General features: G+C 42.0%; 1 protein-coding gene and 1 pseudogene across 2 annotated transcripts; one reads left to right on the top strand and one right to left on the bottom strand.

The window, feature by feature from the left end:
* The window catches only part of LOC123138729 (cation-chloride cotransporter 1-like), a 51652-nt pseudogene extending 46922 nt beyond the window's left edge, over positions 1–4730 (bottom strand).
* A 5883-nt stretch (positions 4731–10613) lies between these two features.
* LOC123133333 (uncharacterized) lies at positions 10614–13580 on the top strand. Of its 2 annotated transcripts, XR_006465230.1 has the most exons (5): positions 10614–10740; positions 10878–11158; positions 11611–11875; positions 12029–12160; positions 12903–13580. XR_006465230.1 is itself a non-coding variant. In XM_044552826.1 (4 exons), the coding sequence occupies exons 2-4, from the start codon at positions 10992–10994 to the stop codon at positions 12068–12070; spliced, it is 474 nt and encodes a 157-aa protein (XP_044408761.1). In that variant the 5' UTR covers positions 10614–10740; positions 10878–10991; the 3' UTR covers positions 12071–12840. The 2 variants fall into 2 exon arrangements, 1 of the variants encoding a protein (XP_044408761.1); XM_044552826.1 differs by lacking the exon at positions 12903–13580 and having other exon boundaries at positions 12029–12840.
* Positions 13581–24677: the final 11097 nt, after the last annotated feature.

The raw sequence follows: 24677 nt of genomic DNA, 5'->3' as shown, positions 1-24677 counted from the left end.
GGTATATGGAGGCATTTAATCCGTACTGCTGTAACTTTTTGGAAAGAAAAAGAAAGGAAATTATATTTCTGAACCGTATTCATTATTTTGATTTGTAGGCGCAGAAGAAACTTTATTGACTATCGTTGTTCCAGTCACTTTTCTTGTAAGCCCTTCTGTTATTTTGATGCTATAAAGTGGTAAAACAACTATGTTTGGGCACTTTATTATCTCCATCTGAACCTTCCTCTGTTTTTTCTGAAACAGGAATATGCCACATGAAACTGGCCTGCGCTAGCATCAACTGGACGAACGCAAGCTTAGCCAGTCCAGGCCTCGTGCACGTACGCAAGTTACGGTGTTAGGTGTGTGTGCTATTGATACCGGTATCTATTAAACTGCCTGCTAGTGGCAGCTGCCTATCATATTTAGGCCCTGTTCGGCAATCCACCTACTCCAGGAATCTGCGGAGCGTGGAAAGTACAGCTCCCTGATTTTCAACTACAGCTTCGGGAGCAGAGCTGGAGAGCAGAGCGATTCAGAACATGGCATTACATGCCAAGTCGGAAAGCTAAGAGACAAATTAAGAATGAGCATATTCCATTAATTAAACTGACACAGATTAATCAAGAACAGTGCCATCAGGAAATTCCGTTAATTAAATTGACCACATTTACGTGGCTACATATGCCTTCCGGACTGGGGGATGCGAACGAACACAGCCAGTACGTGCAGAATGAGAACATAAATGACTCCGAAAGCAATCATCCGACAACAAAGATTGATCAAAAGGGCAGACGGCATGAGCGGAGGAACAACAGCGGAGGAGCCTATGCAAGCATTATCAAGGAGATTAAAGTGGCATTTGATTAATTTAAACAGTGGTCTTTCATATTCGAAGGGCGTGCTACGAATTTCGAGGCACATAGCCTTACTAGACATGTTTTCGGTTTGGACTTTGGTGGCTATGTGTGGCTGGGGACCTCTCCAAACATATCTTGTATTACCATGAACATTTCGGAATAATAAATAAAGCGTGTTTGGACAAAAAAAAAGACAGATCGGATTGGTGATATCTTCTATTGTGAGAGAGGACCACTCATGATATGTTAAAATACTTATTTATTATCGATTTGCTTCTAAAAAATATCTTAATTTCAGTGCGTCAACAAGGGACCCTTGCTATACCATAGTGTGCCCCTGGGCGCCCGTATATGTGTGTCTACTGACAATGTGTAGATATATAGGACTGACTGGTTGAGAAGCTATAAAAGGCGATCAGACTACGTGAGAGCCAAAGCAAATTTGTGATACCTACAAAAAAGAGAGAATGCTGGCGTTGGTTGCAAATATAGCAGTAGTACCTTGTGCGATTCGATCATTCTGGCATATGAGTTCTCTCTTTTTCCAACTCTCTAGCTTATTAGATAATCAAGACATTCGCCGCAAGAAAGAAAGATAATCAAGACATTATATTTCTGAGGCGATTGTTTGGGAATGGCAGGTCTCGGGATTACGACAAGTCCCCATAAATCGAGGATTTGTTGGTGCAGGACCGAACTATGTGATGCAGATCGCCGGGTATTTACCACGGAAGTACTTCTTTTTTTTTTTTTGATCAAAGAAGGGCTTGCCCCTTCTGATTTTCATTACTGAAAACCACTGATTCCTACAAACGAGTTCAAACTGAAAAGAAAAGATCGAAACGGAACCATCACGACATCATAGCATCCCAAAAGGCCAGCACAGGCCAGCCAACCCGCGCATCCCCCAACCAAGTTCACCAACTACGACAGAGTTCGACCTACAACGATCACCATTACAGCAAAAGCAAAAGCAGCAAAAGGAGCAGAAGGATCCTAGCTACAAGAACAGCAAACACCACCACCACCGCAAGAGATTCTTCATTCCAGTCTCCCTACGTTGATTCTTCACCCTTGCTTGGCTGTGAATACCTCATTTGCTGCCTGTTCTAGCACCCTTGCTCCCAGCTCCAGCATTTTTCTTGGCGACTCCTTTATCTGCAGAATAGACTAGTCAGTTAACCACCTGCACATCATTTTGACAATACATAAAGGATCATTTATCCTTTTATTTTCAAAAATAGTTGCATTCCTGCTTTTCCAAATCGCCCAAAACAGGGCTGAAATCCCCACCAGAACCATTTTCTTATCATCTTTAATAAATTTCCTAATCCAGTCCCCAAAACAGTCTTTTACATTTGATGGAACAATTTTAAATCCACACACACACCTGACCAAACTCCATAACAATGAAGTAGCAAAACAGGAAAAGAGTAAATGATCATTCGATTCATCTTTCCCACAAAGAACACAACCTTTTCCACCTTTCCAGCCTTTTTTAGTAGCACATCTCTAGTTAGAATACTTTTTTTATTAACTAACCATAAAAACACTTTCAGTTTCGCAGGAAACTTGGATTTCCATAAGTATTTCTGTGGGAATTTTATCCCTACCGCTACCAATTTCCTATACAAGGATCCCACAGAAAACTTATAATCAGCAGTGAGGGTCCAGAGAATCTTGTCTGCCCCTCCCTGCATTTGAATTTCCTCACATCTCTTTTTGATGCAGTTCCAAAGCCCCAAAGTCTCCCCATACAAAGTCCTCCTAAATTTGAACCCATGGCACCCTTTCTGTATGGCCTCTTCCACAGTAATGTTGTGGTCAAAGCTTATATCATATAGTCTAGGGTAAGCCTCTCTTAAAGGTTTATCATCAACCCAGGAATCTTCCCAAAACCTAGTATTTCTCCCATCTCCCACCTTTTTCTTAACAAATTTGTAAAAGATCTCCTTAATTTTCAGCAAATTGGCCCAAAATTGGGACTCCCCAGGCTTCTTGCTCACTAGAGCCAAACAGCCACCCTTTCTATATTTTTCATCCAAAATATCCTGCCACAGACCTTTTTCATTTTCCATTTTCCAAAACCATTTAGCAAGAAGTGCAATATTCATTATTTCCAGATTCAATATTCCTAAACCACCCATATCTTTAGGTAAACAACATTCTTTCCAATTCACTAAGTGGTATTTTTTGACATTCTCATCTTCTTGCCATACCAGTCTGGATCTAAAGAAATCTGCTTTCTTTACAATTCCTTTGGGCACAACATAGAAGGACGTCATGAACAAAGGTATGTTAGTCAGGCAAGCTTGCACCAAGGTAATTCTACCTGCAATGGAGCCCAGCAGCTTCCCCTGCCAACATCCACACCTTTTTTCAATTTTGTCAGTTACACACCCCCAGTGTGTGTTCCTGATCCTGTTTTCTGATACAGGCATTCCCAAGTATTTAATGGGTAAATCCCCCATCTTACATGTTAGGATTTCTTGATAAATCGGTTGCTTCTCTCTAGCCTTGCCAAACAGCAACAATTCACTTTTATGAAAATTTATTTTGAGCCCAGACATTTGCTCAAAAGTCCCTAGTATGAGTTTAAGATTTTTCACACTTTCCACCTCATCTTTGATCAAGAATATAGTATCATCAGCATATTGTAACATATTAATCCCTTTTTCTCCTTTTTTTATTTAACACCCCCTTGACCAAATCATGCTTCAGGGCATTGCTCATTAAAAAGGCTAGGGCATCAGCAGCTATGTCAAACAGTAAAGGTGACATAGCATCTCCTTGCCTTAATCCTTTAAAAGTTTTAAAATATGGGCCAATTTCATCATTCACTTTAATTCCAACATGTCCCCTCTCATAGTTTCCATTACCCAGTCACACCATTTATCAGGAAATCCTTTCATTTTCAGCATTTGGATCACAAAGGGCCATTTTATTTTGTCATATGCCTTCTCAAAGTCTACTTTAAAAATTAGGGCATCCTCTTTATTCTTGTGAAAAGAATTCAGGGCCTCATGCAAAATCACAATCCCCTCCATTATGTATCTGCCCTTAATAAAGGCAGTTTGGGTTCTGGATCACAGGGGCCACATATTTAGCCAACCTATTCATCAGAATTTTAGTGATGATTTTAAAACTAACATTCAACAAGCAGATAGGCCTAAACTTCTGAATTTGTTTAGCATCATTAGTCTTTGGGATTAAAGTAATTATGCCATAGTTAAGTCTGGCAATATTGATTTCTCCTTTTGCAAAACCATCTACTAGGGCTTTCAGATCCCATTTAACCACTTCCCAAAAATCTTGGTAGAAATCCGCAGGGAACCCATCAGGGCCAGGGCTTTTGTTTCTTTTCATCCTAAAGACCACCTGATGGATTTCAGTTAGGGAAAAAGGTGTCATAAGTTCCTCTCTCTCTTGTGTACCAATTTTATCCATCTCCATCTCTCTCAATGAAATGCTAGATTCTTCAGGATGTCCAAATAATACTTTATAAAATTTGGTAATATACTCCATTAACTTCTCATCCCCTTCTATAATCCCTTCCTCCTGTTCCAGGGAAACAATTCTGTTTTTTCTTCTCCTCCCATTCACCTTAGCATGATAGTACCTGGTGTTTCTATCTCCATCTTTGATTTCTGAATCTTTATATCTTTGCAACCATTTCATTTCCTCTTGTAGCATCACTCTTTTCAGTTGAGCTCTAAGCTCTTTCTGTTCATTTCTGTCCACAGCACTTAACCCCATAATCTCAGCTCTCTTGTCTAAATCATCAAGCTCCTTTATTATCTCCATTTTTATTTTTCTGTACCAAGCATCTATATTTCTATTCCACCCTTTAGCCTTCTCTTTCTTAGTCTTCTCAACCTTGATTGCCATCTATCCAAAATGTCCCCATAGTATCTCTCATTCCAGGTGTTATATACCAGCTCTCTAAACCCTCTCTCAGTAGCCAAGCATTTTCATATCTAAAGATGTATTTATGATTATGAGTCTCCCCTGTATCCAAGAACAAAGGAGTATGATCAGATATTTCTCTAGCAAAAGCTTGCAATATGGTTAGTGGATACTTTTCCTCCCAGGCTGGGCACATCAACACCCTGTCCAAATTTTCAAAAGTAGGGTCCTCCTGATTATTAGCCCAGGTGTATTTCCTCCCATTCAGAGGCAATTCCCTTAACCATGCTTGTTTAATAATAGCATTAAACATAAAGGACCATTGTTCATTAAGCATAGGTTTGTTTTTCTCCTTCCCATTCCTAATAATGTTAAAATCTCCCCCAACCAAGCAAGGCAGGGGATTATCATGGTATAACCTTGCCAATTCAGCAAGAAAACTAGCTTTCCCTTCCTTCTGTGCATCCCCATATACAGTAACCAAATTCCAGTGCATTTTGATATTTTTATCAAATACTAACATTCTCAAAAAATATTGTCCTTTTTCAATAGTTTTAATATCAAACACATCTTTATTAATCCCCACCAGGATCCCCCCTGACATGCCTCTAGGTGAGTTCCAACTCCATTGATAATTTCTCCCTCCACATAAATTGTGAAGCTCATTCTTTGTGAAGTCTTGCTTTATGGTCTTAGAGAGTCCAATAAAGTCTAGCTTCTAATCCAAGATCATTTCTCCAATGTATCTTTTCTTGTGGTCCTGTCCTATACCCCTTACATTCCAGAAAACTCCTCTCATTTTGCCAACAACTCTATCTCAATTCAAATACAGAAAAAAACTCTCAACTAAAACCTCATTTCTTTTTTCCTTCTTCGGATGACCCCAATCCCAACTGATTGCTTCACACAGTCAAGTGCTGGTGAGCTTTTTTTACCACCTTTTCTTCCTGAGAGCATTCCTCTCAGTTTCTTAATCTGTTGTTCCTCAGTATCCACATCAGAGTTTTTATAGTCTGAACATAGTTCCTCTAAGGTTATATCTCCAGTATTAATATATGCTGAGACTTCTTTTTTATTGTCTCCTTCCTCCTTACACTCTTCTCCTGTTTTACCACTCTCTTCTCTTTTAATATTTTGAAAATATAGCTCTCTTCTGGCTATCTCCATCTTATTAATAATTTCTATGTTTTTATCAATCATCTCTATTGAGCAACCCAAGTCAATCCCCACCAAAGAACTAACATGCAATAAAGAAGCATCAGCAATTACCATATCAGGATTCTTACCATAATTGTCCCTCTCCTCAGCTTTGCTTTTTGCCATATCTTCAATTTTCTTGTCCTCCTTCCCTTTATTTCTAAGACTTCTCTTGATCTCAACATCTTTTTCTTCCCCCTCCTTATCCAGGATCTCACTCCCATGTATCTCAGCCATTTTCTCCCCCAAAGTCCCAACAGATTCTTGGCTAGCATTGTAATCAGTGGGCTCATTGTATTTCCCAGAATCAGTCTCTTCTTTTTTCTGCTGAGTCTCTTTCTCATAATCTTCAAGGTCCATGTTTGCTAATTCCATTTCATATTCCTCTCTATTGGAAGCCTCTTGTGCCAGCTTCTGAATTTCTTCTTGTCTTTTTTTACTTGCCTCCTGCAGCTCTGCCTGAATCTTCTCAACTCTTTGATTCTATTCTCATTTTTTGCCCATAATGCATTATTCCTGACTTTGTCTTCCTCCAAAGTTTTATTTTACTGAGCATGATTTCACTTTCTTTTTGCCATTTTCTCCTCTCCAAAGTCATCTCACTTTGACATTGCATCATGTTTTCTTCCATCTGAGATTTCATCCTCTCAATTCTTCCATCAACCTCCTCACTCTATTTCAAGGATAAGCACCCCAGAGAAACCCCTTTGTGCTCAGTGTCTTCCAACTTAGTCCTCTTTCTATTTTCTATCTCTTCATCTCCCACTTTTGAGATAGCGGGTAGGAAGATCGAAGCCAGCCTTGCCACAAGCACGCATGTTGTGAGCATTGGCATGAATAGGGACAGGGATTGCACGAGGTGGGAGAGCGCGACCAGCGTTGAGGAGAGAAGAAGAGTGGGAAGAACTAGAGGAGGAAGGAGGCACAACGGGGCAGAGTGATGGAGCGGCAACGGATTTGTGTAATGGGGTGGAAAGCGCGTTAGCAGGAGGTCGCCGGTTCGAAAGCTACCAGGACGGGCGCCTGAAATGTCGAATAGGAAAACCCCTTCGATCGGGCATTTCCTATATGGCACACTCAGTATATCCTTAATCGCAAAGCAGCGCACACCCCCCTCTCTGTGTTGGGCCGGACAATTCCCTTTTTTTTCCCTTTTCCAGTTAAACTCGTGTACATAGAGAACATGCTCCATGGTGGACTTTATAAAGAAATTCTACATAAATCTAAATTTTTTGTACATGCACAAATTCATATATAACACGTTCAGGGAATATTTCATAATAATGTACTATCATACGTGGTGTATAAAAAAATACGTCAATGAAAATGGGCCATTTTTTGTTGTTGTTGGGCTGGACTTTTGTTTTTTGTGCAGCTTGCCAATCATAGTATTTTGAACAAAATTTTACAGGTACATGAAGAATAGTTATAAGCTACTCCCTATGTTCCTAAATATTTGTCTTCCTAGACATTTCAAATGGACTACAGCATACAGATGTATGTAGACATATTTTAGAGTGTAGATTCGCTCATTTCTCTTCGTATGTAATCACTTGTTGAAATCTCTAGAAAGACAAATATTTTGGAAAGGAGGGAGTATCATAGAACTTCACAGTGCTTTTTTTTGAATCAACTGAAATAAAGTCCTCCAATGTACCTTTTTTCTAAAACTTGAAAATATCATTTTTGAATCATCTGAAATGAAGTCCTCCAATGTACCCATCCACCAAAACTTCGCACTCCTTCTTTTCTCGTTTTCTTATTTCTTTGGGAAGCTCTCGGAAGCATTGCAGATCGGTTTATTGGTTCGCTGGTCGGTTTTCGGACGGTTTTTACTCAGATTTTTCTTTTTCTCTTTTCTTGTTCCTTTTACTTCTTTTTCTTGCTTTTTTTAAATCCACGGATATTTTGCAAATCAAAAAATTTCTTCAATTCGTTTTTTTCGATCCATGCGTATTTTATACAAAATCCATGAACTTTTTAGATTTTTTTTCAAAATCAATGAATTTTATTCAAATTTATGGACTTTTCTTTCAAAAATCAATGAACCTTTTCAAATTTGTGATTTTTGTCAAAATTGACGAACATTTGCAAAATCTATGAACTTTGTTTTTTCCAAATCGATGAACTTTTTTCTCAAAATTGAAGAACTTTGTTTTCCCAAAATCGATGAACTTTTATTTCGAAATTGATGAAGTTTTTTTATCCAAATTGATGAACTTTTATCAAAATCGATGAACTTTTTTCAAAGTGATGTTTTCTTTAAAAAACGATGAACCTTTTTAAAATTTGTGAACTTTTTTCAAATTCCTGAACTTTTCCAAAATTTTGAGAAGTCAATGGTCAATGGGACCAAAATGGACAACTGTGAACTGGTCAAAGGATCAGAGGATAATAGCCAACTATTTTTTAGGACAAAAAAATCGAAGTAGGAACAAACGTTCGAAGGGGAGCTCCTAATTGGTGCCTTAAGCGCCCATTCTTCAAACTGGCACCCACTACCCTGTCTAAGTGTGTCGTATCCAAAAAATCTACTCGTTCAATCATTCGCTGGTTTGTTCATTCCTGCTTCGGTTACATGGGCCTAATTAACTTGCTTATTACCAATCCACTACATAGATCATTTATAATCATGATTATATATGGATCAGTGATCATAAAAACTACATACCTCACCAAAGGTGCATAAACTAGGTCCAAGTTTTGTGGAAAAACTTTTAGCAATGATCAATGCCAATAGGATCAAGTTTTGTGGAGTACTATTTAATAGAGAAAAAAATTCTGTTGAACCCACAACTCAAAGATTAAGTCTGAGATGAACGCTGAACTAGTACTAATTAATAACGTATGTTTTTCTACCTTGAGCTTCCCGGTCACTCCATTCTTTTTTTGCTGAAATAAAATCATTGGACACCACTCACTGCCACACATCATATTGGTCACATCGATTATGCTAGATTTTATTCAATGTTTGATTTACTTTTCAGTTTCTTCTTCTTGTTTCCTTACAGGGTTAACCATTTTAAATGGTACGTGTAATTGATTAGAGAAACTGGTCTATGAGCGCCCCATTTCTGTTGAAGATGGGGATGTCTAGGCAGTCATGCTCTTGGATAGAGGAGGAAGTGGAACATACGCGCCGTATGTAGTCCACGTGCGACTTGGTCTTTGCTGATTGTTGTCTCCATAAATTGGCTAAAGAAAATTAGTGCAATAGCTATTTTTGGTTTAGAACTTCACCAGTTCTCTCTCTAAAACCCCGACCTTAATATATGGATGTAGTTTTTTTAGAGATATTTATGAGTGCAGCTACCGACTATAAAATGAGTATCTCTTTATTCAGAAGGAAAGGGACTCTATCTAGGAACTATAAAGGTACCAAATGGAGTACCTAGTTGGTTGTGGTGGCTTGTGGTTCAATAGAATGAGGGAAATTGACGACAGAGAGGAGGGTCACTTGCACTGCACACCTTCCAGCTAGTGTTGGGTTCGTTGGTGAGCATTTGCCAGATGTGGCATCCGAGTTGTGGAGTTTTTTGTTTCTTTGTTCCTTTCAATGTGAGCATGGGAGACCTCAGGATGTTAACTGGTGCGGTAAACATGAGCTTTTGTTGCTCTTTCATCCCAAGTATGTCAATGGTGTTCGGTACTAGTTGACGCATATCGCAATCCTGTCATTTCTACCAAGTCGCCGATACAAACACGATGTGCCATTGCCACTTCCCACGTGTGCACATCACAAAAAGTGACCAGGGTAGTGAAAGCATGGGCTTGTGTCGAGCTATCAGATGGACGTTGGTAGTATGATTACGAAACAACCCATGCAGATGCCAGATGGACATCGAGGGCCGCAATACCCTCTGGGATTATGATTTGGAAACAGGTACACCCTCCATTTTAGAATATAAGGTGTGTCGATCAGGATTTCCATTTTAGAAATTACGCCAGACGAAGCATGATTTTATTAAATTTTTGTTTCAATTTCCAGTTTCATGTTCTTGTTTCCCTATGTTGTTTACAAATTTTAAGTGGTCTTATATTATGGAACGGATGGAGTACATCTGATTGATTAGAGAAACTGGTCTATGAGCATCCCATTTCTGCTGAAGATGGGGATGTCTAGGCAGTCATGATCTTCGATAGAGGAGGAATTGGAAGATATGCGCCGTATGTTAGTCCACGAGCGACCCGTCTTTGCCGAATGTTGTCGCCCTAAATTGGCTAAGGAAAATTACTGCAAGATTGATTGTTGGTTCAGAAGTTTACCAGTGCACTCTATCAAATCCTGACCCTGATTTATTGATGCAGCTACCAGTCATAAAAGAAGACTCTTTATTTAGAAGGAAAGAGACAATATATAGCATTCCTTGTGAGAGGGGCGTTTTGGTGGACGAGCGACATGGAGGCCGGTATCTGGGACGGTCGTTATGGCGTCGTGATGCGTGGCAGTTGTCCCTTTTTATATGCAGCGTTTCCATCTGGTATAAATACAACGGTGCTGAATGCTCCTGTTCCCTCTTTATACATGGGCCTAAGATTGTTGTACTTCCACGCACGAACAGGATGGTCTGAACATGCGGCTTTGAATTTGGCCCATCATGAGGGCTGGCAAGGTTGGTTGGTGGGAAAAATAAATGAGATGCTGCTGCGTTCGCTCAGCGGCTGGGCCGACCATTAATCAGCTGCCTGTTCGTGTTTGCCCACTCAACCGCAAAGTGGACGGCGCCGGGCCGAGCGCAGCGCCGCTTCTCGCCATGGACGGCATGGAGTTCTTCTTCGAGGAATCTGCATCAGGGTAATTCCCCCAAAATCTCCGCTCAAGTTCTTGCTACCTGATGCAACTACTTCATCTAGAAATCCATTCGTTGGAGTTCCCCTTGTTCTATTTCCTCAACTGCCAGCTTCTGGCTGGCTTCTCGTTTGCCTGTGTAGGTTCGTGCCGTGGGTGACAACGGAGATCTCTTTAGGGGTCTGCGTGTCATCGAGCAACCAACTGAAGGCGGTACAAGCGGAACAGAGGATGCAGAGGAGGGCCTGATTTCATCTATGCGCATTGAACAGGGCGAAGGCGACATGCATACTCTTGGCGACGAAGGGATGGGCGACTCATGCGAGACAGGCGGCACAGATACAGTCCATAATGCCGTGTCCCAGGATGCAGACGAAGATGGTGTTGGAGTGTCAAGTGCAAAACAATCTTCTTGGACCAGGAGGTGATTTTCCTGTTATCCCTCCCCTTAATGCACTTGCAGCTAGTGTCGCTTAATTTTCTGCTTAGCTAAATACATCATCACTTTTTTGGCCGTACTGTCGCTGTGCGATGAGCGGTCGTTTTTGTTAATTTAGAACTATGCTCATGCTTGCGCATGTTTTGTGGGAGGGGCGCCTGTGTTGTAGTACGGGGGGAAACGCGTTCAGAGATAAGTGAGCAGCCAAATTTCGTGACATGCCTGATGCCATGGGATCACACATGGAACGCACTGATCTCGCGAACCCAAGCGAAATGATGATCATATATGCCATTTTGTGTTATGTAAAAAAAATAATGTTCCTGAATCTCCTAGCGACATTATCATATTGACAGACATATGTCTAGCAAAAAAAGGCTTTGCGTCATTCAGGGCGTTTTACCCCCCTGATTATTTGGTTTGTATCTTGTACACAGGGTCAGAGTTCCAAAAGCGGCGGATGAGAGAGAGCCCATCCCATCAAGGATGCCTGCCCTTGAAGCTTCTATCCGTGCATTTGTCAACAAAAAGTCCAAAAATGTTATCAATCCGTCTATTGGAACTAGTTTCGATTCAGTCGAAGAGGGCTACGAGTTTTACAATCTTTATTCATGGGAGGTTGGTTTTGGTGTGCGCTATGCAAAAAGCCGTTTGAATGTACACCGGAAGAAGTGCATGCAGGAGATAGTTTGCGCTTGTGCGGTGAGTCAGAAAACATAACATTAATAATTATCAGTTACGCTTTTGTGGCTTCATTAGCTTCGCTTGGTATTTGTTTTGGGTGGAAAGTCCGGCTGGGAGAGTGTGGACAATTACCTGAATTCATGTTTTTACGTGCGTGCTTTTGTTCTGCAGGGTAAACCGTTGCAAGCCAACAGCCGGTCAACGAGGTGTTGATGAGCGATGAGAAGGTGGACACCTTCAAGTGGATATTCACAGAGTTTTTCCAAATGCTCGCAGTACCACAACCAAAAACTATATTGACAGGTAATACGAGTTCCAGATACAGAAAGAACTAAAAAAAACTTGTTAGGTTCCTTACTGTCCATAATTGAGTTGATATTGCTTGATTTTCTGGTGACTGCGATAGATCAAGCTCGTGCGATGGAAATTGCAATAGTTGACGTCATGCCATGGACCGCACATCGGTGGTGCAAATGGCACGTCCTGAATAAGGCAAAAGAGAGCCTTGGGGCGCTTCTTGCAAGCTAGTCCACCATGTGGTTAGTATTGATGAATTTGAGAAGGGATGGGCATGCATGATTGAGAAGTATGATTGAGAAGTATGAACAACCTTCGAAGAGGAGCAGATTCTGTTCCATATGTAGAATTCAGGGTCACAAGAGCACAACACGTCCTGCTAGGGGTGATGTGCCAAAGGCACCTAGGAAATCTCCTCGCTGCTCAAAATGTGGATTGACAGGGCACAGGAAGAACACGTGCAGCAACCCACCTAAAGTCTGAGTAGAAATCTTAATTTTGTTCTTTGTTATAACAAATAATATGGATTTGCTGCGTGTGACGCCGTTTTAGTACAACCGGTGTGTTGTTTGTGTGAAGCATCAAGTAGCTGCCGTGAAAAACTGTGTGCAATTGAGCATTTCTTGGTGTCACCTGATTAATCACATCATTTTATTTGCCTCGTGGTCTACCTGGGCTTTAGCCCGCGTGCTGTTGTGCTAGTGAGGCATAATCATTGCAGCTGACGATTTTATGCTTGGAATAACAGGTAGGCGTTGCGCGTGCTTGGAGAAAGTTGCAAGAAAACCGAAAAAAAATGAAGTTAATTCCTCGTCATGAAGATTTGCTGCGCAAAAAAGAGAGAAAAAATAGAGAAAAAAAGATGTTTCGTGTGATGCAAACGGAGAACCCATAAATGGGCCGTACGTGCGTCCACAAAAAATTCTGTCGATGGGCCGAGGTGGTCATTCCAGGCAAGCACAGAGCGCTGGCATGCCCATGTTCATGAACGACTGCGAGTGATGCTGGCACTTCATGGCCATGATGGGGGGTTGGATCGCACGTCAAACCAGCATGTTGACGTGCCGCCGACGACATGGGATGCTACTGTAGTAAAGTACGGAATACGGGATTCAGTTTAAAGCTGCTAGCTAGAATACATGACATAAATGAGGCCACTGTAGCGTCCTGATGGGTTTACTGACGACCCTGATATCGAGCTGCATGGTGCTCGTCCGCCAAACGGCATTTTCGATTCCTTGTGGACTAGATAGATTGTTGTAGTGGCTTGTGGCTCAACAGAGCGAGGGAAATTGAGGACGGAGAGGAAGGTTACTTGCAGTACTGCACACCTTCTAGCTAGTGTTGGGTTCATTCGTGAGCATATACTCCCCCCGTCCCAAAATTTTGTCTTAGATTAGTCTAGATACGGATGATCTAATACTAAAACGTGACATTATACATCCACATTTAGACAAATGTAAGACAAGATTTTTGGGACGGAGGGAGTACATGCGAGATGCGTCATGCGAAATGTGGCTTTTTTTTTGTTTCTTTGTTCCTTCCAATGTGAGCATGGGCGACGAGGTTTTGTTGCTCGTTCTGCCCAAGTATGACCATGCAGATCCTGACTCGTGCAGTTCCACTTGACGGGCGCTGTTCCTATCAAGTTCGCTAGATAAATGCGATGCACCACAGCATCTGCCCGCGCGTGTGCATAGCAAACAGTAGCTAGATTAGTAAAGCTAGAGTTCCGTCGAGCTAGCGGTCGAGGGGGAGGTCCTGACTCCGCTTGTAGTGCAATGGCGCTTGTAGCAAGCTGATGATAAAACTTGTTCAATTGTCACTCTGCTCGGCTCCTCATCTCATTATACGAACATCAGGTAATTGATTAAGGGATCGCTTCCGACCTATTCAATGTTATGGAAAATAATCACTATGATAGCCCCCGTCGTCATTTGCTTAGTGTGGCCTGTAACACCAATGTGGTGCTCCTGCTCGTGCACCACGGCTCAGAGGCACATGCGACTTTACAGACCTTGCCCACTGCTCCCGTTATGGGTTGTTGGTCTATAGCGTTTTTTTTTCAAAACTGGGGTATTTTCATATATAAGTGAGGAGCGTTTTCGCTCTCTGATGAACAATAAATTAAAAATAATCTAAAAATTAAAAAATATGACTTTTTTTGCAGATGTTTGTGTTAGTGTTGCAAGCATTCTTGACAAATTTCATGCGAAATGGAGTAGCAATATTTCGTTGGTGAAAAAATTAAATTGGGGTCACATTTTAGGGTGACCTTTGGTGTTCGATTTGTTTTTTTCCCTGCCGAAATGCTTAACCTTTTTGCATCAAAATTTGCAAGTAACATTTAGGTGTGACTAAAAACAGTTTTTTGTGCTCCCGGGTGCTGAATTAAATTTCCAGAACAACCAGGCGTTTCAGTAAATTAAAAAAAGAAAGAAGGAAGGATTATTTTACGACACGGACATCAAAGATGTGTGTTGATCCAATCTTGAAGGGACGAAACATTCTTGTGCTTTACTCTGCGCTCACGTACAGAGTAGGAGGTCAACTGCTAGAGAAAATAACCTAGTACTTCATGCTTGAACAAAATTCAGTTTTTTGTTTCTAAATGTTTCAATAGGTAGTTAGCCGGGGAAGTAAAGTACTTGCACATCATAAAAACTTGGTTGTGATGATTGTTATGTTGTAACCTCATAGGAAGTTGGATCATGCAGCACCAAAACTTTCTTTTGACAAAAAATTGAGCCATGCAGTGATAGAATTGCATCATATAGCACCAAAATTGGCATTGAATTTTTCTTTTTGTCGAAATATACTTATGTGGGGTTTAAGTTCAAAGATATCGTCGTAAGGATTCCAATGATAAAAACAGATTTGAATTTGGGTACGCAGTTTAATAGATATGTCTTTTTAAAAATTTAAAAATCCGAAATAAATGCAAGTACATCTGCATTAGCAGACAACTTTGTTTTCACATGCATGCGTGTGAGGGCGGCTTCTCCTTTTAGCTAATAGTGAATAAATAAAGCATGTTTGGACTCAAAAAAAAGTTGACAGATCGGACGGGTGAAATCTTCAATTGTGAGAGAGGACCAGTCATGATCTGTTAAAATACTTATTTATTATTGCTTTGCTTCTGAAAAAATATGTTATTTTCAGTGCGTCAACAAGGGACCCTTGCTACCATCTTGCCCCTGGGCGCCCGTATATGTGTGTGTGTACCGACCATGCGTGGATATATAGGACTGATTGGTTGAGCAGCTATAAAATGCGATCGGACTACGTGAGAGCCAAAGCAAATTTGATATAGGTACAAAAAAGAGAAAATGTTGGCGTTGGTTGCAAATATAGCGGCAGTACCTTGTGCAATTCGATCATTCTGGCTTGTGAGTTCTCTCTTTTTCCAACTCTCTAACTAGTTAGATAATCAAGACATTCCCCGCAAAAAAGAAAGACTATAAAGACATTTTATCTCTTAGACGATTGTTTAGGAATGGTAGGTCTCAGGATTACGACAAGTCCCCATCAATCGAGGATTTGCTAGCGCAGGCCTGAACTAGGGAGTATCGCAATGCTGACTGTTGCACGGAGGTTCAATGGTTCCACTCGGGAGCACTAGCTAGAGGTAGCTAGATTACTCAGGTGGACGCGCGTACGTACTACCACATGAGACTGAGAAGGGAAAGGAACACCTCCGGGACCCTGCCCTGGACGACCACGTTGTAATGAAATTGGACTATGTTGGCAGCTTTGATCCAGGCTTTGATCCAGCTTTCATTGGATTTGTTTCAAGAAACATCGTTCTGAACGCGACGACCCTGTCTCCACATCAACCGCGCCGTGGCTAACTACTCTGATGTGGTGTGACTGGGAGTGACTAACACTAAACACGATTATCAAATTAATGTATCCGTTTTGATTAAAGTATTCCTAACTGCCAGGTGAATTACGTACAGTAGCTTTATTAAATTAAAAATATTTACAATGCACAGAGAGAGAGATGGAAAAGCATCTTTTCTAGAGCTACATTGTTTTCTTACTGGTCGCAGGAAAATAATCAGTTTTGACTACATTGTTTCCTTCCTATCATGATATTATTCTCATATTTTTATGGATCCAAATAAAAAGCTTATACATTCTAGTTTTTAGGCAAGGCCCGACTTGGGCATATCCAATGTGGCCCCTCAAACGTCTGGTCCGTGTTGTCTGGACGTGAATTGCCATCCAACGTGGTCTTGTATCCTTCCGCTGCCAGTCAGGATGACCTTTCTTCCGCAAACCAAGGGGGGAAAAGGGGGGTAGCTGGCTGCGCAATGCTGTCATGCACGCCTCCGACAATCTTACTCCACCAAAAACCACTCTACCTTGCTCGCGTCCTTTCCCGGCCGAAGCAGTCACTGCCGCTCCAGAGGGTTTACGCCGCATTAATGTCGGCTCAGAGCGGACGCAACCTCTCACTGGAGCCAGTATTGAAGCAGCGCATCGGCCGAGAGCGCCGCCAGCATCGCTTCTCGGTGCACGCGCCTTCTTCGCATTCAGACGACAACCCGTCCGTCCGTCTGCTGCCCACCATTAACTACCTCGCCGCCAGGCCTGCCATCCGCCCGCTAGTTAAACGAGAGGCGCGACAACAACATCATCCAACCTCCTCCGCTCTACATCTCCTTTGGGCACCACACCCAGCACAGGCTCCTCAAAATCCAAAGCCTTGTGGGCCGGGACAACCTCTCATCCGAAAAGAAGGAGATCACCGCCATAGCAGCCGGCTGGCAAGCCGAAAGACGGACGACCTCTCCGGAGGCCAGCGTTGTGGACAAGCCAATGAAAGAGGTGGTCTACAGCAAACCGGCGCCACCTTCCTCGTTGGCCCATGCCATGATCACCATGGCCGAGGCGCGTGCTCACTACACCAACATGGTGTTGTAAGAGTGGGATCGGAGGCTGCGTTCCGACAGGCGTAGGACGACTAGGCATACAACATGTGCCTCCTCGAAGAGCACCAGCGCGCAGAGGGGTAACTCGCTGTCAGCACGAACATCGAGACGAACATGGACATGAACAAGTAGGAGGGGCTGCTCCTATCCTATGGCTATGGTCGCGGCGGTACCGCGTCCGGCAGGTGGAGACAGAAGCAGCCTTAAAGGAGATCGATGAGGCGACGAATGAAGTTTACGGCAAGGATGAGGATGATGTCGCCTCACGTAGAAACAGACCGAATCAGGCCGGGTCGGAGCTCGCCCAACATCAGAGGAGGTATAGGCGGCAAGACATGGTACCGCTAGTAGCCAAAGCTGTCAATGCGTCATGGCTCACGTCCTTCGGGTCAACCGCCATCCTCACGGCCGAGATCGCTGGTCCACACCCGTGCTACCAGTTGCCGCAAGGACTATGGCGGCTCTCCGGCCAGGGCCGACGGCCCAGAGTGCGCACCTCCCCGCAGCAGAGGCAGAGCAGTAAAGGACTGGCGTCACCTTCCTTAGCAGCGCCACAGGCTTGCCCGACGGCTACCTCTGGCGGAGGCGAGGGGGAGGGATGGAATGGAAGTGGCAAGGCTAGGGTTTGGAGCCCCTGAGTTGCTCGGGCAGGGTGACGCGAGGGAGGTGCTGGGACCCAACGAGCATCTCCAACAGCCGCATAAAAATTCTGCGCTCAATAAAGGTTATAGCGCTCCACTTTAGTGCTTTTAGTGCGCCGGGACCAACTTTGGCTTACCAGGCGCCCAAAAACGCGCCCAAAAAGCAGACAGTGCAAATTGTGAAGCGCGCGCAATCCGGCGCCCCAAATATGCTGCGCGCGATAGTGTTTTTCAGCGCGCGCCCAAAAACTACAGTGGAGCGCTACAGTTTCTGTTGGAGCAGTCCGGCGCCAAAAAAAAAACAAAGTTTTAGTGCGCGGAGCTCTTTTTGTGCGCCTGTTGGAAATGCTCTAATATCTCTAGATACCTGATTGTTCTATCACGTAATCTCTTGATTATAGTTTGTTCACTTACTATTATTTTTTTACTAAGGTTCCGACCCTTTATTCAGCAAAGGCTGCCTGCAGCTAGTTATAGAACAAGTACTCTTGATCCATAAGCGAAGCGTCGGGACTTACCTACCAACTATAAATGTTTCTAGTGCTTGTATATACATATAGATTGGAGTAGTTCAGTAGAGGGAGGGGACTTGACATGAGAGAGGTCACTTGCAGTGTCACCTAGATATATAGTGTTGAATACGTGGACTTATAACAATGTGGGTTACACGATTTTGACCTTTTTTTGCCATTTTATTGGCTCCTTCCTGTGTGAGCATGGGAGACCTCGGGATGACGACCTGTATGCTCCTAACACGAATTGCTCTCATTACCCACTTAGGAGCAATTCGTTACACGTGAATTGCTCCTATGACGCTTCATCCATCTTAGTAACGGGTTGGTAGCAAGTAGTGGCTCAAACGCAGAGCAACCATGCAAGGAGTGTTGTCACATACTAGGTTTCTGTACAGTTTAGCTGGTATCCCCTGTCCTTGTTGCAGAAGGTCAGACAGCGGTTATTTGATCTGATAACACTTGTGTAATGGTCGGGTCCTTCCCGAAATCTCCCATGTGGGCGCCGCCAGGCAATGTATATTTGTTCTCTTGTGAATTTACACCAAATATTCCCCTAAAATAGTACATCAAAATATTGAGTTCATAACTTTTACATGTTATGGATCAGAGATTATAATTTGTGTACATCACTACGTGTAGGCAAATTTGGTCCATGATTCATTGAAAACTTTTAGCAATGATTTGTCATATTTTTTCTGGAATGGTTTTATATCTCCTTTATGCATATATCAAAGATAGCCAGGACTATGTAGAACTGAGAGAAAAACTAAAGATGCAGAGAAGGTTCGTAACTGCTAGGACATATAACTCATTATGCAATATGGGCCACAAGTGAGTTCTTAACCTTCAAGTTCTTTAGAGCATCTCTAGTTGTCCCCCTAAAAACTAAAGAAGATAATATCCGAGTAATTACTCCACTAAGGTCTGATCGGTTCTAGCCGATCCCCTAAACTTAGCGGAGTAAATTTTCTTTTTTTGCAAAATTATTTCATTTTCGGTCACCGAAATAAACTTCACTCCTTTTTTATTTTATTAAACAACATTTTGATACATTGGAGTATGTACTTCACTAATTCTTCGCTAAGAGTACCAAGTGCCATCACTTGGTACTTTAATACAAAACTACAAGAACAACTAGGAACTTTAATAGAAATCCAAGTACCATCACTGGTTCCACTAGTTCTTTTAATACTTTCTCTATGTCTTTGTTGCCCACAATGTTGCTGCGCTCTACTGGTTACTGAGCTTGCACACTTCGTTGTTCTCCGCCTCCATACATTTGGACATGGGGTCGTCTCTAGTCTCAACTCTAGCAAGTAATGTATGAACATCTAGCAAATTTCTCGCTGTCAATAGATCGATATACTCTTCTTCCCAGTACCAAAATTTGCATCCATACTACATACAATTTTGAGCAAACAATTATCTACAAATTGGGACAAATCCAAAGACAACCGGGAACAAGCTCTCACCACATCTTATTTGCACTTGAAGAACACCCATCCGGTCTGTTGCAGAGTGGTCGAAACACGGCGCACCACCTGCCGTGAGGAGTGGCCACACTTGTTGACCGACACGGTTAGCTGGCGAGATACTGGGCTAGTGCCGAGCCCGGCAGACGGACGTCGTGCGTGGTTGTGCTTGTGTCTGGGCGACGAGTGAGATTTGAGCGCCTAGGGGAGGAAGCTATACCGAGTCAGTACTCGTCAAATCTATCCCAAACGCAACGACGCACCCGTCACATGCGTCGAATCCGGCGCCGGAGTAAAGGGTTGTAGATCTGCCGATTTAATTTAGGCGTCGATGCCGATAAGAGAGGCAATAATCTGGGTGGGTGAGGAGCATGGAGGGTCCTCCGGAGCATCGGTGGGGGCGAGTGGTGCTGGCGGTGGCATGAAGGGAGGCACTGCAGTAGATGTCACGCGGGTGTGGGGTCGGTGCGACACGGGGTAAGAAGAGTTTTTGTTCGCGTAAATTTGTGCCGAGTAAAAAGAGGCTAGGCAGAGGAGTAACTCCACTATATGGTTTAGGAGATCTTCTAAGTGCCGTTTAGGGAAGGAACAGCAAAATTTTACTCTTTTAAAGTTTTTTAGAGGATTGCCTAGGGATGCTCTTAGACTGCCCATAGTGGGAGTAATTTCAGCAGTAACATAAGGTCAAATTCACTAAATTGACTTATGTGGCAGTAATTTAATAAGGAGAGAGATAATTTGCGTAACTTAGCTAGTTACTCACAATATGAGTAACATCACATATACCAAAACAAGATGAGTCGACAAGCTAATACATTAAGTGTTGCATGACACTATACATATGTTACTATCCATTATAGAGGTAGTAACGTAGCGTAGTAACATATGCATCTTACTAGACTAAGTTACTCCTTACTATTGGTAGTCTTTCTCATGTGCCTCTTCCTTGCATGCATCAAGGGTGGTCATACATAGGTCACTTCATTAAATGCGTAGATCTACCTAGGTGTTAGCTCCAGCGTCGGCGTGGAGCTTGGGAGGTACTCCAGGAGCAGTGTGGATTGTGGTCTGCATCGACGACACCTGGGAAATGGAACATGTGATGGGTTCGTGGTTGGTGGATGACAGGTATGGTTCCTCCTTCGGTGTCTTAATCGTGGTGGGGTGCCAGATCTGGAGTTCGATGTCGTGTCTCGGGTATTGCCCCGGTCTGATTGGTTCAACAACAAGGGCTTCATTTTTTGTGAGCCACCTTGGAGGTCCGTAAAGCTGCATATTAGTGATGGAGCCGCGTCGAGCTCGGGTGAGGAGGTGATCCATCATTCTTTTGTTCGGTGGCTGCTGTGGTGGTGCCGAAGACAGGTGACGAGCGTTGGTGTCAGGCTCAGAGATGTTCTGCGTGACTTGTACAATGATCTTTATGATATGAATGAGACACGTTTTACCAGTCTTTTTTTACTTGATTAACATTTTTAAATGCAATTTTAACATTTTAATACGTAGGCAACTTTTTTTATAATCATTTAACATTTTTGAAATACTTTTTTTAACATTTTTCAAATGCTTGGACACTTTTTTAGATAAATTTCAAATTTACACAAAAAATATATATTCTGTTTTTACATTTTTTGTATACATGAAACACATTTTCTTTATACATATCTAACATTTCTCAAATGCTTGGATAAAATTCTTTCCAAAATTATGTAAAATGCTTTTAAATATATTTACTTTAGAGTATTTGCAAGCATAAACGAAAATATAAATAAAAACAAAAACAAAAATGTGAAAAGATTGTGATCTCGAAATCCTAAACATTTTCATCCATCAAACTGTCTTGCGTGCGCTTGGACTGGCCCTTCTAGGGTTCATCGACCCTAAACATTTAACTTTTATCACTCTGTTTGCCCATTCTTTCGTGATTCTTTTTCGAATCCACAAATGCTTGGGCCGGCCCAACAGGTGTCCGATTGGATCGATGCCCTCACCTAGTTGAGGCAAGGCCTAAGATTTTTTCCTTTTTTCTTTTTTCATTAATTTGTTTTTCTCCCTTTGAGTTTTATCATTCTTTTTTAAAGCTGAAACCTGTTCAAAAAATTTAAAATATTGTTTGCAACACCAAAAAATGTTCCTGTTTTCAAATTGTTGTTTATACTTTCTTAATAAAATTCTGGAATCTCCAAAAAATGTCCTGTTTTCGAATTTTTATTCATAGTTATCACACAGGTTGTCTGATGGTTGATAGTTCATTGCTGTAATCGATAATTCTTGTTTACAGGGTTTGGTAGTGGTAGCTATTACTTCTAAGCTGATCAACTTTAAGAACATGATTGTGATCTCTTTGTTAATCTGTGTAATTGCCACTCTAAGGTCATCTGTAAGTAGAAGAACGGTTCGTAGCATTTTGGAGGCATATCAAAATTGAACGAAACACTATATTACAACAATTATTTTGGTTTTTGATGCCCAAACTAATGGAGAAGGAAGACTTGTTTAAATCAGGAAATTGCTACCGGTTCACCTGTGGATTTTTCTTAGACATTTTATATATGAAATGAGCTGATAGAGATAAACTAGATGCAGGGTACCCATCTCTTTTTTAGACAGCTTGAACTTCACAACTGCATATATGTCAGTCATTCAAGGCACATGCCAATAAATGCAACAAAACAAATTTTGTAGGAGGGTAAAGGGACACTTAGTTTGTGAATTGTCGCTGCTGATGAGTTTGCCATGTTTCTTTTTCTTCAGTGACCTAAGTTAGAGTTTCATGTCCTAATAGGTATTTATAATGTCCTGCAACATTAAGCTCTCATGTATTTCATGGCTCTTAAGTTATCTTATGTTGCTAACTCATGTTAAATTACAATGAGAAATACATAGAGGGATCGTTTACTATTATATATCTCAAATTCCATTGAAGTAAGTGTTCTACATAAGGATGGAAAGAGATCTGAAGGTTGATTCTCCATGCACTGTATGTGATTTTCTGTCCTAGTACTTTGTGCTTCTTCTGGTTCTTTTCCTAGTAAGTAATTTACCTAGTATTGCCCAATAGTAAGACCTATGGTATTTCAGCTCGCATGCTGCTGAATATCTGCAGCTGGGTTTGTGCATATTGGGCAGATACTCATGAATGTGATGCGAAGGGAATGCTGGAACAAGGCATTGCAAGCTGACAAGAGCACTGCTGATGGTGCTAATGACTATTTTTTCGAGTATTGGGGATGGTGTTGATTGAAGTTGTGCCTGCAACTCACAGTTGACCACATGCTGGTCTAGAACAGGGTGCCTTTGGCTTCGTTTGGAACCTGGAGCTTATCATTGGTTCCATTTATCTGACGAACCGCTGCTCCTATCTGATAAGGTGTCTAGATCATTAAGGGCGACTAGTTTCCGCAGTAAGCTATTTATTTAGTGCATTGCTTGATATTGTGCTACAGGCTCGATGTGTTGTGCTGTTTGAAATATTGCCAGGTATTTGGAATGAAGGATGTCGATCTGTTTTCTATTTGAACCAACCTCGATGAGAGTGTTTGAAATGTTGTCAATTATCAACTTTGCTACTGTTCTCCATGAAAATAGGAGTTTTGTTTACATGGGCCTAATCTACTTGCTTATTACAATCCACTTCATAGATCATTAATAATCATGATCATATATGGATCGGATATCATGAAAACTACATACCACACCAAAGGTACGTAGGTCCATGTTTTGTGGAAAAGCTTTTAGCAATGATGAGTCATACTAGGATCATGTTTTGTGGAGTACGGGCACTATTTAAGAGGGAGAAGTTTGTTTTGAACCCTCAACTTAAAGATCAACTCTAAACCACTAATTATTTTCGTATTTTGAAGATGGTCTATGAGCGCCCCATTTCTGTTGAAGATGGGGATGTCTAGGCAGTCATGCTCTTGGATAGAGGAGTAAGTTGAAGATACTCGCCATATGTAGTACACGAGCGACATGTCTGTGCCGAGTGTTGTTGACGTAAATTGGCTAAAAAAGTTTACGGCAGGAGTGGTTGTTGGTTCCGAACTTTAGTGGTGCACTCTATCTGGAATCCTGAGCATGATTTATGGATGCAGCTACCGGCTCTAAAAAGAGTATCTCTTTATCTGGAAGGTAAGGGACTCCATCTAGCAACTATAAATGTTCCTGATGGAGTACATAGATTGTTGTAGTGGCTTGTGGTTCAATAGAGTGAGGGAAACTGACGACGGAGAGGAGGGTCACTTCCAGTGTGAGCATGGGAGACTTCGGGATGTTAACTGCAGTATTGAACATGAGCTTTTCTTACTTGTTCAGCCCAAGTATGACCACAGTGACGGGCACGGGTACCGTAAAACATTTCCACCGAATGTTTGTGCAGATCCTAACTCATGCAGTTCCTATCAAGTCCGCTAGATAAATGGGATGCGGCACTGCATCTGCCCGCGCGTGTGCATAGTGTACACCTTTAGCTGTAGCAAGCAGATGAGAAAGCTCGTTCTATTGTTATTCTGGTCTATTCCTCATCTCATTATGCAAACACCATGTAATCACCTACAATATCAATAAATGGCATGAAAAATAATCACTATGATCACCCCTGTCGTTATTTGCTTAGTGTCGCATCACGGCTCAGATGCACATGCGACTTTCCAGACCTTCTTGAAGGCTTTGCTTGGAACTTGTTAAGACTTTATCTTCAGGGTGAAAAGCCATGATCTGGTCTTTGGTGGTTGGATCTGACGAATGTGATACTTGCATGTCTTGCCCTTTCTAAAGAGGTTGTTGTTGTTGTTGAAGAATCATACTTGTAGTCATTATGTTGTCAGGGTACGGTTGGTGCCTATGGATGTTGCTGCGTTTTGTTGCTCGCTATTATGATCGCTTTTGATATCTCCCTTTTCTTTTTACGTCTCGGCATGGGTTTTGTCTTATATAACATTGCTCTTTGCTAGAGTAATCCT

This window comes from Triticum aestivum, chromosome 6B (assembly GCF_018294505.1).
Source record: "Triticum aestivum cultivar Chinese Spring chromosome 6B, IWGSC CS RefSeq v2.1, whole genome shotgun sequence".
In the NCBI taxonomy this organism is placed as follows: Eukaryota; Viridiplantae; Streptophyta; class Magnoliopsida; order Poales; family Poaceae; genus Triticum; species Triticum aestivum.
Note: the sequence above shows the minus strand (reverse complement) of the source record. Positions and strands in the feature narration are given on the sequence as shown.

Excerpts from the sequence above, each read along its gene's own strand:
- LOC123133333 (XM_044552826.1), top strand. The coding sequence starts at position 10,992 with ATGCGCATTGAACAGGGCGAAGGCGACATGCATACTCTTGGCGACGAA. Across the intron at positions 11,159-11,610 it reads CAATCTTCTTGGACCAGGAG|GGTCAGAGTTCCAAAAGCGG; the intron begins GTGATTTTCCTG and ends TCTTGTACACAG. Across the intron at positions 11,876-12,028 it reads AGATAGTTTGCGCTTGTGCG|GGTAAACCGTTGCAAGCCAA; the intron begins GTGAGTCAGAAA and ends TTTGTTCTGCAG.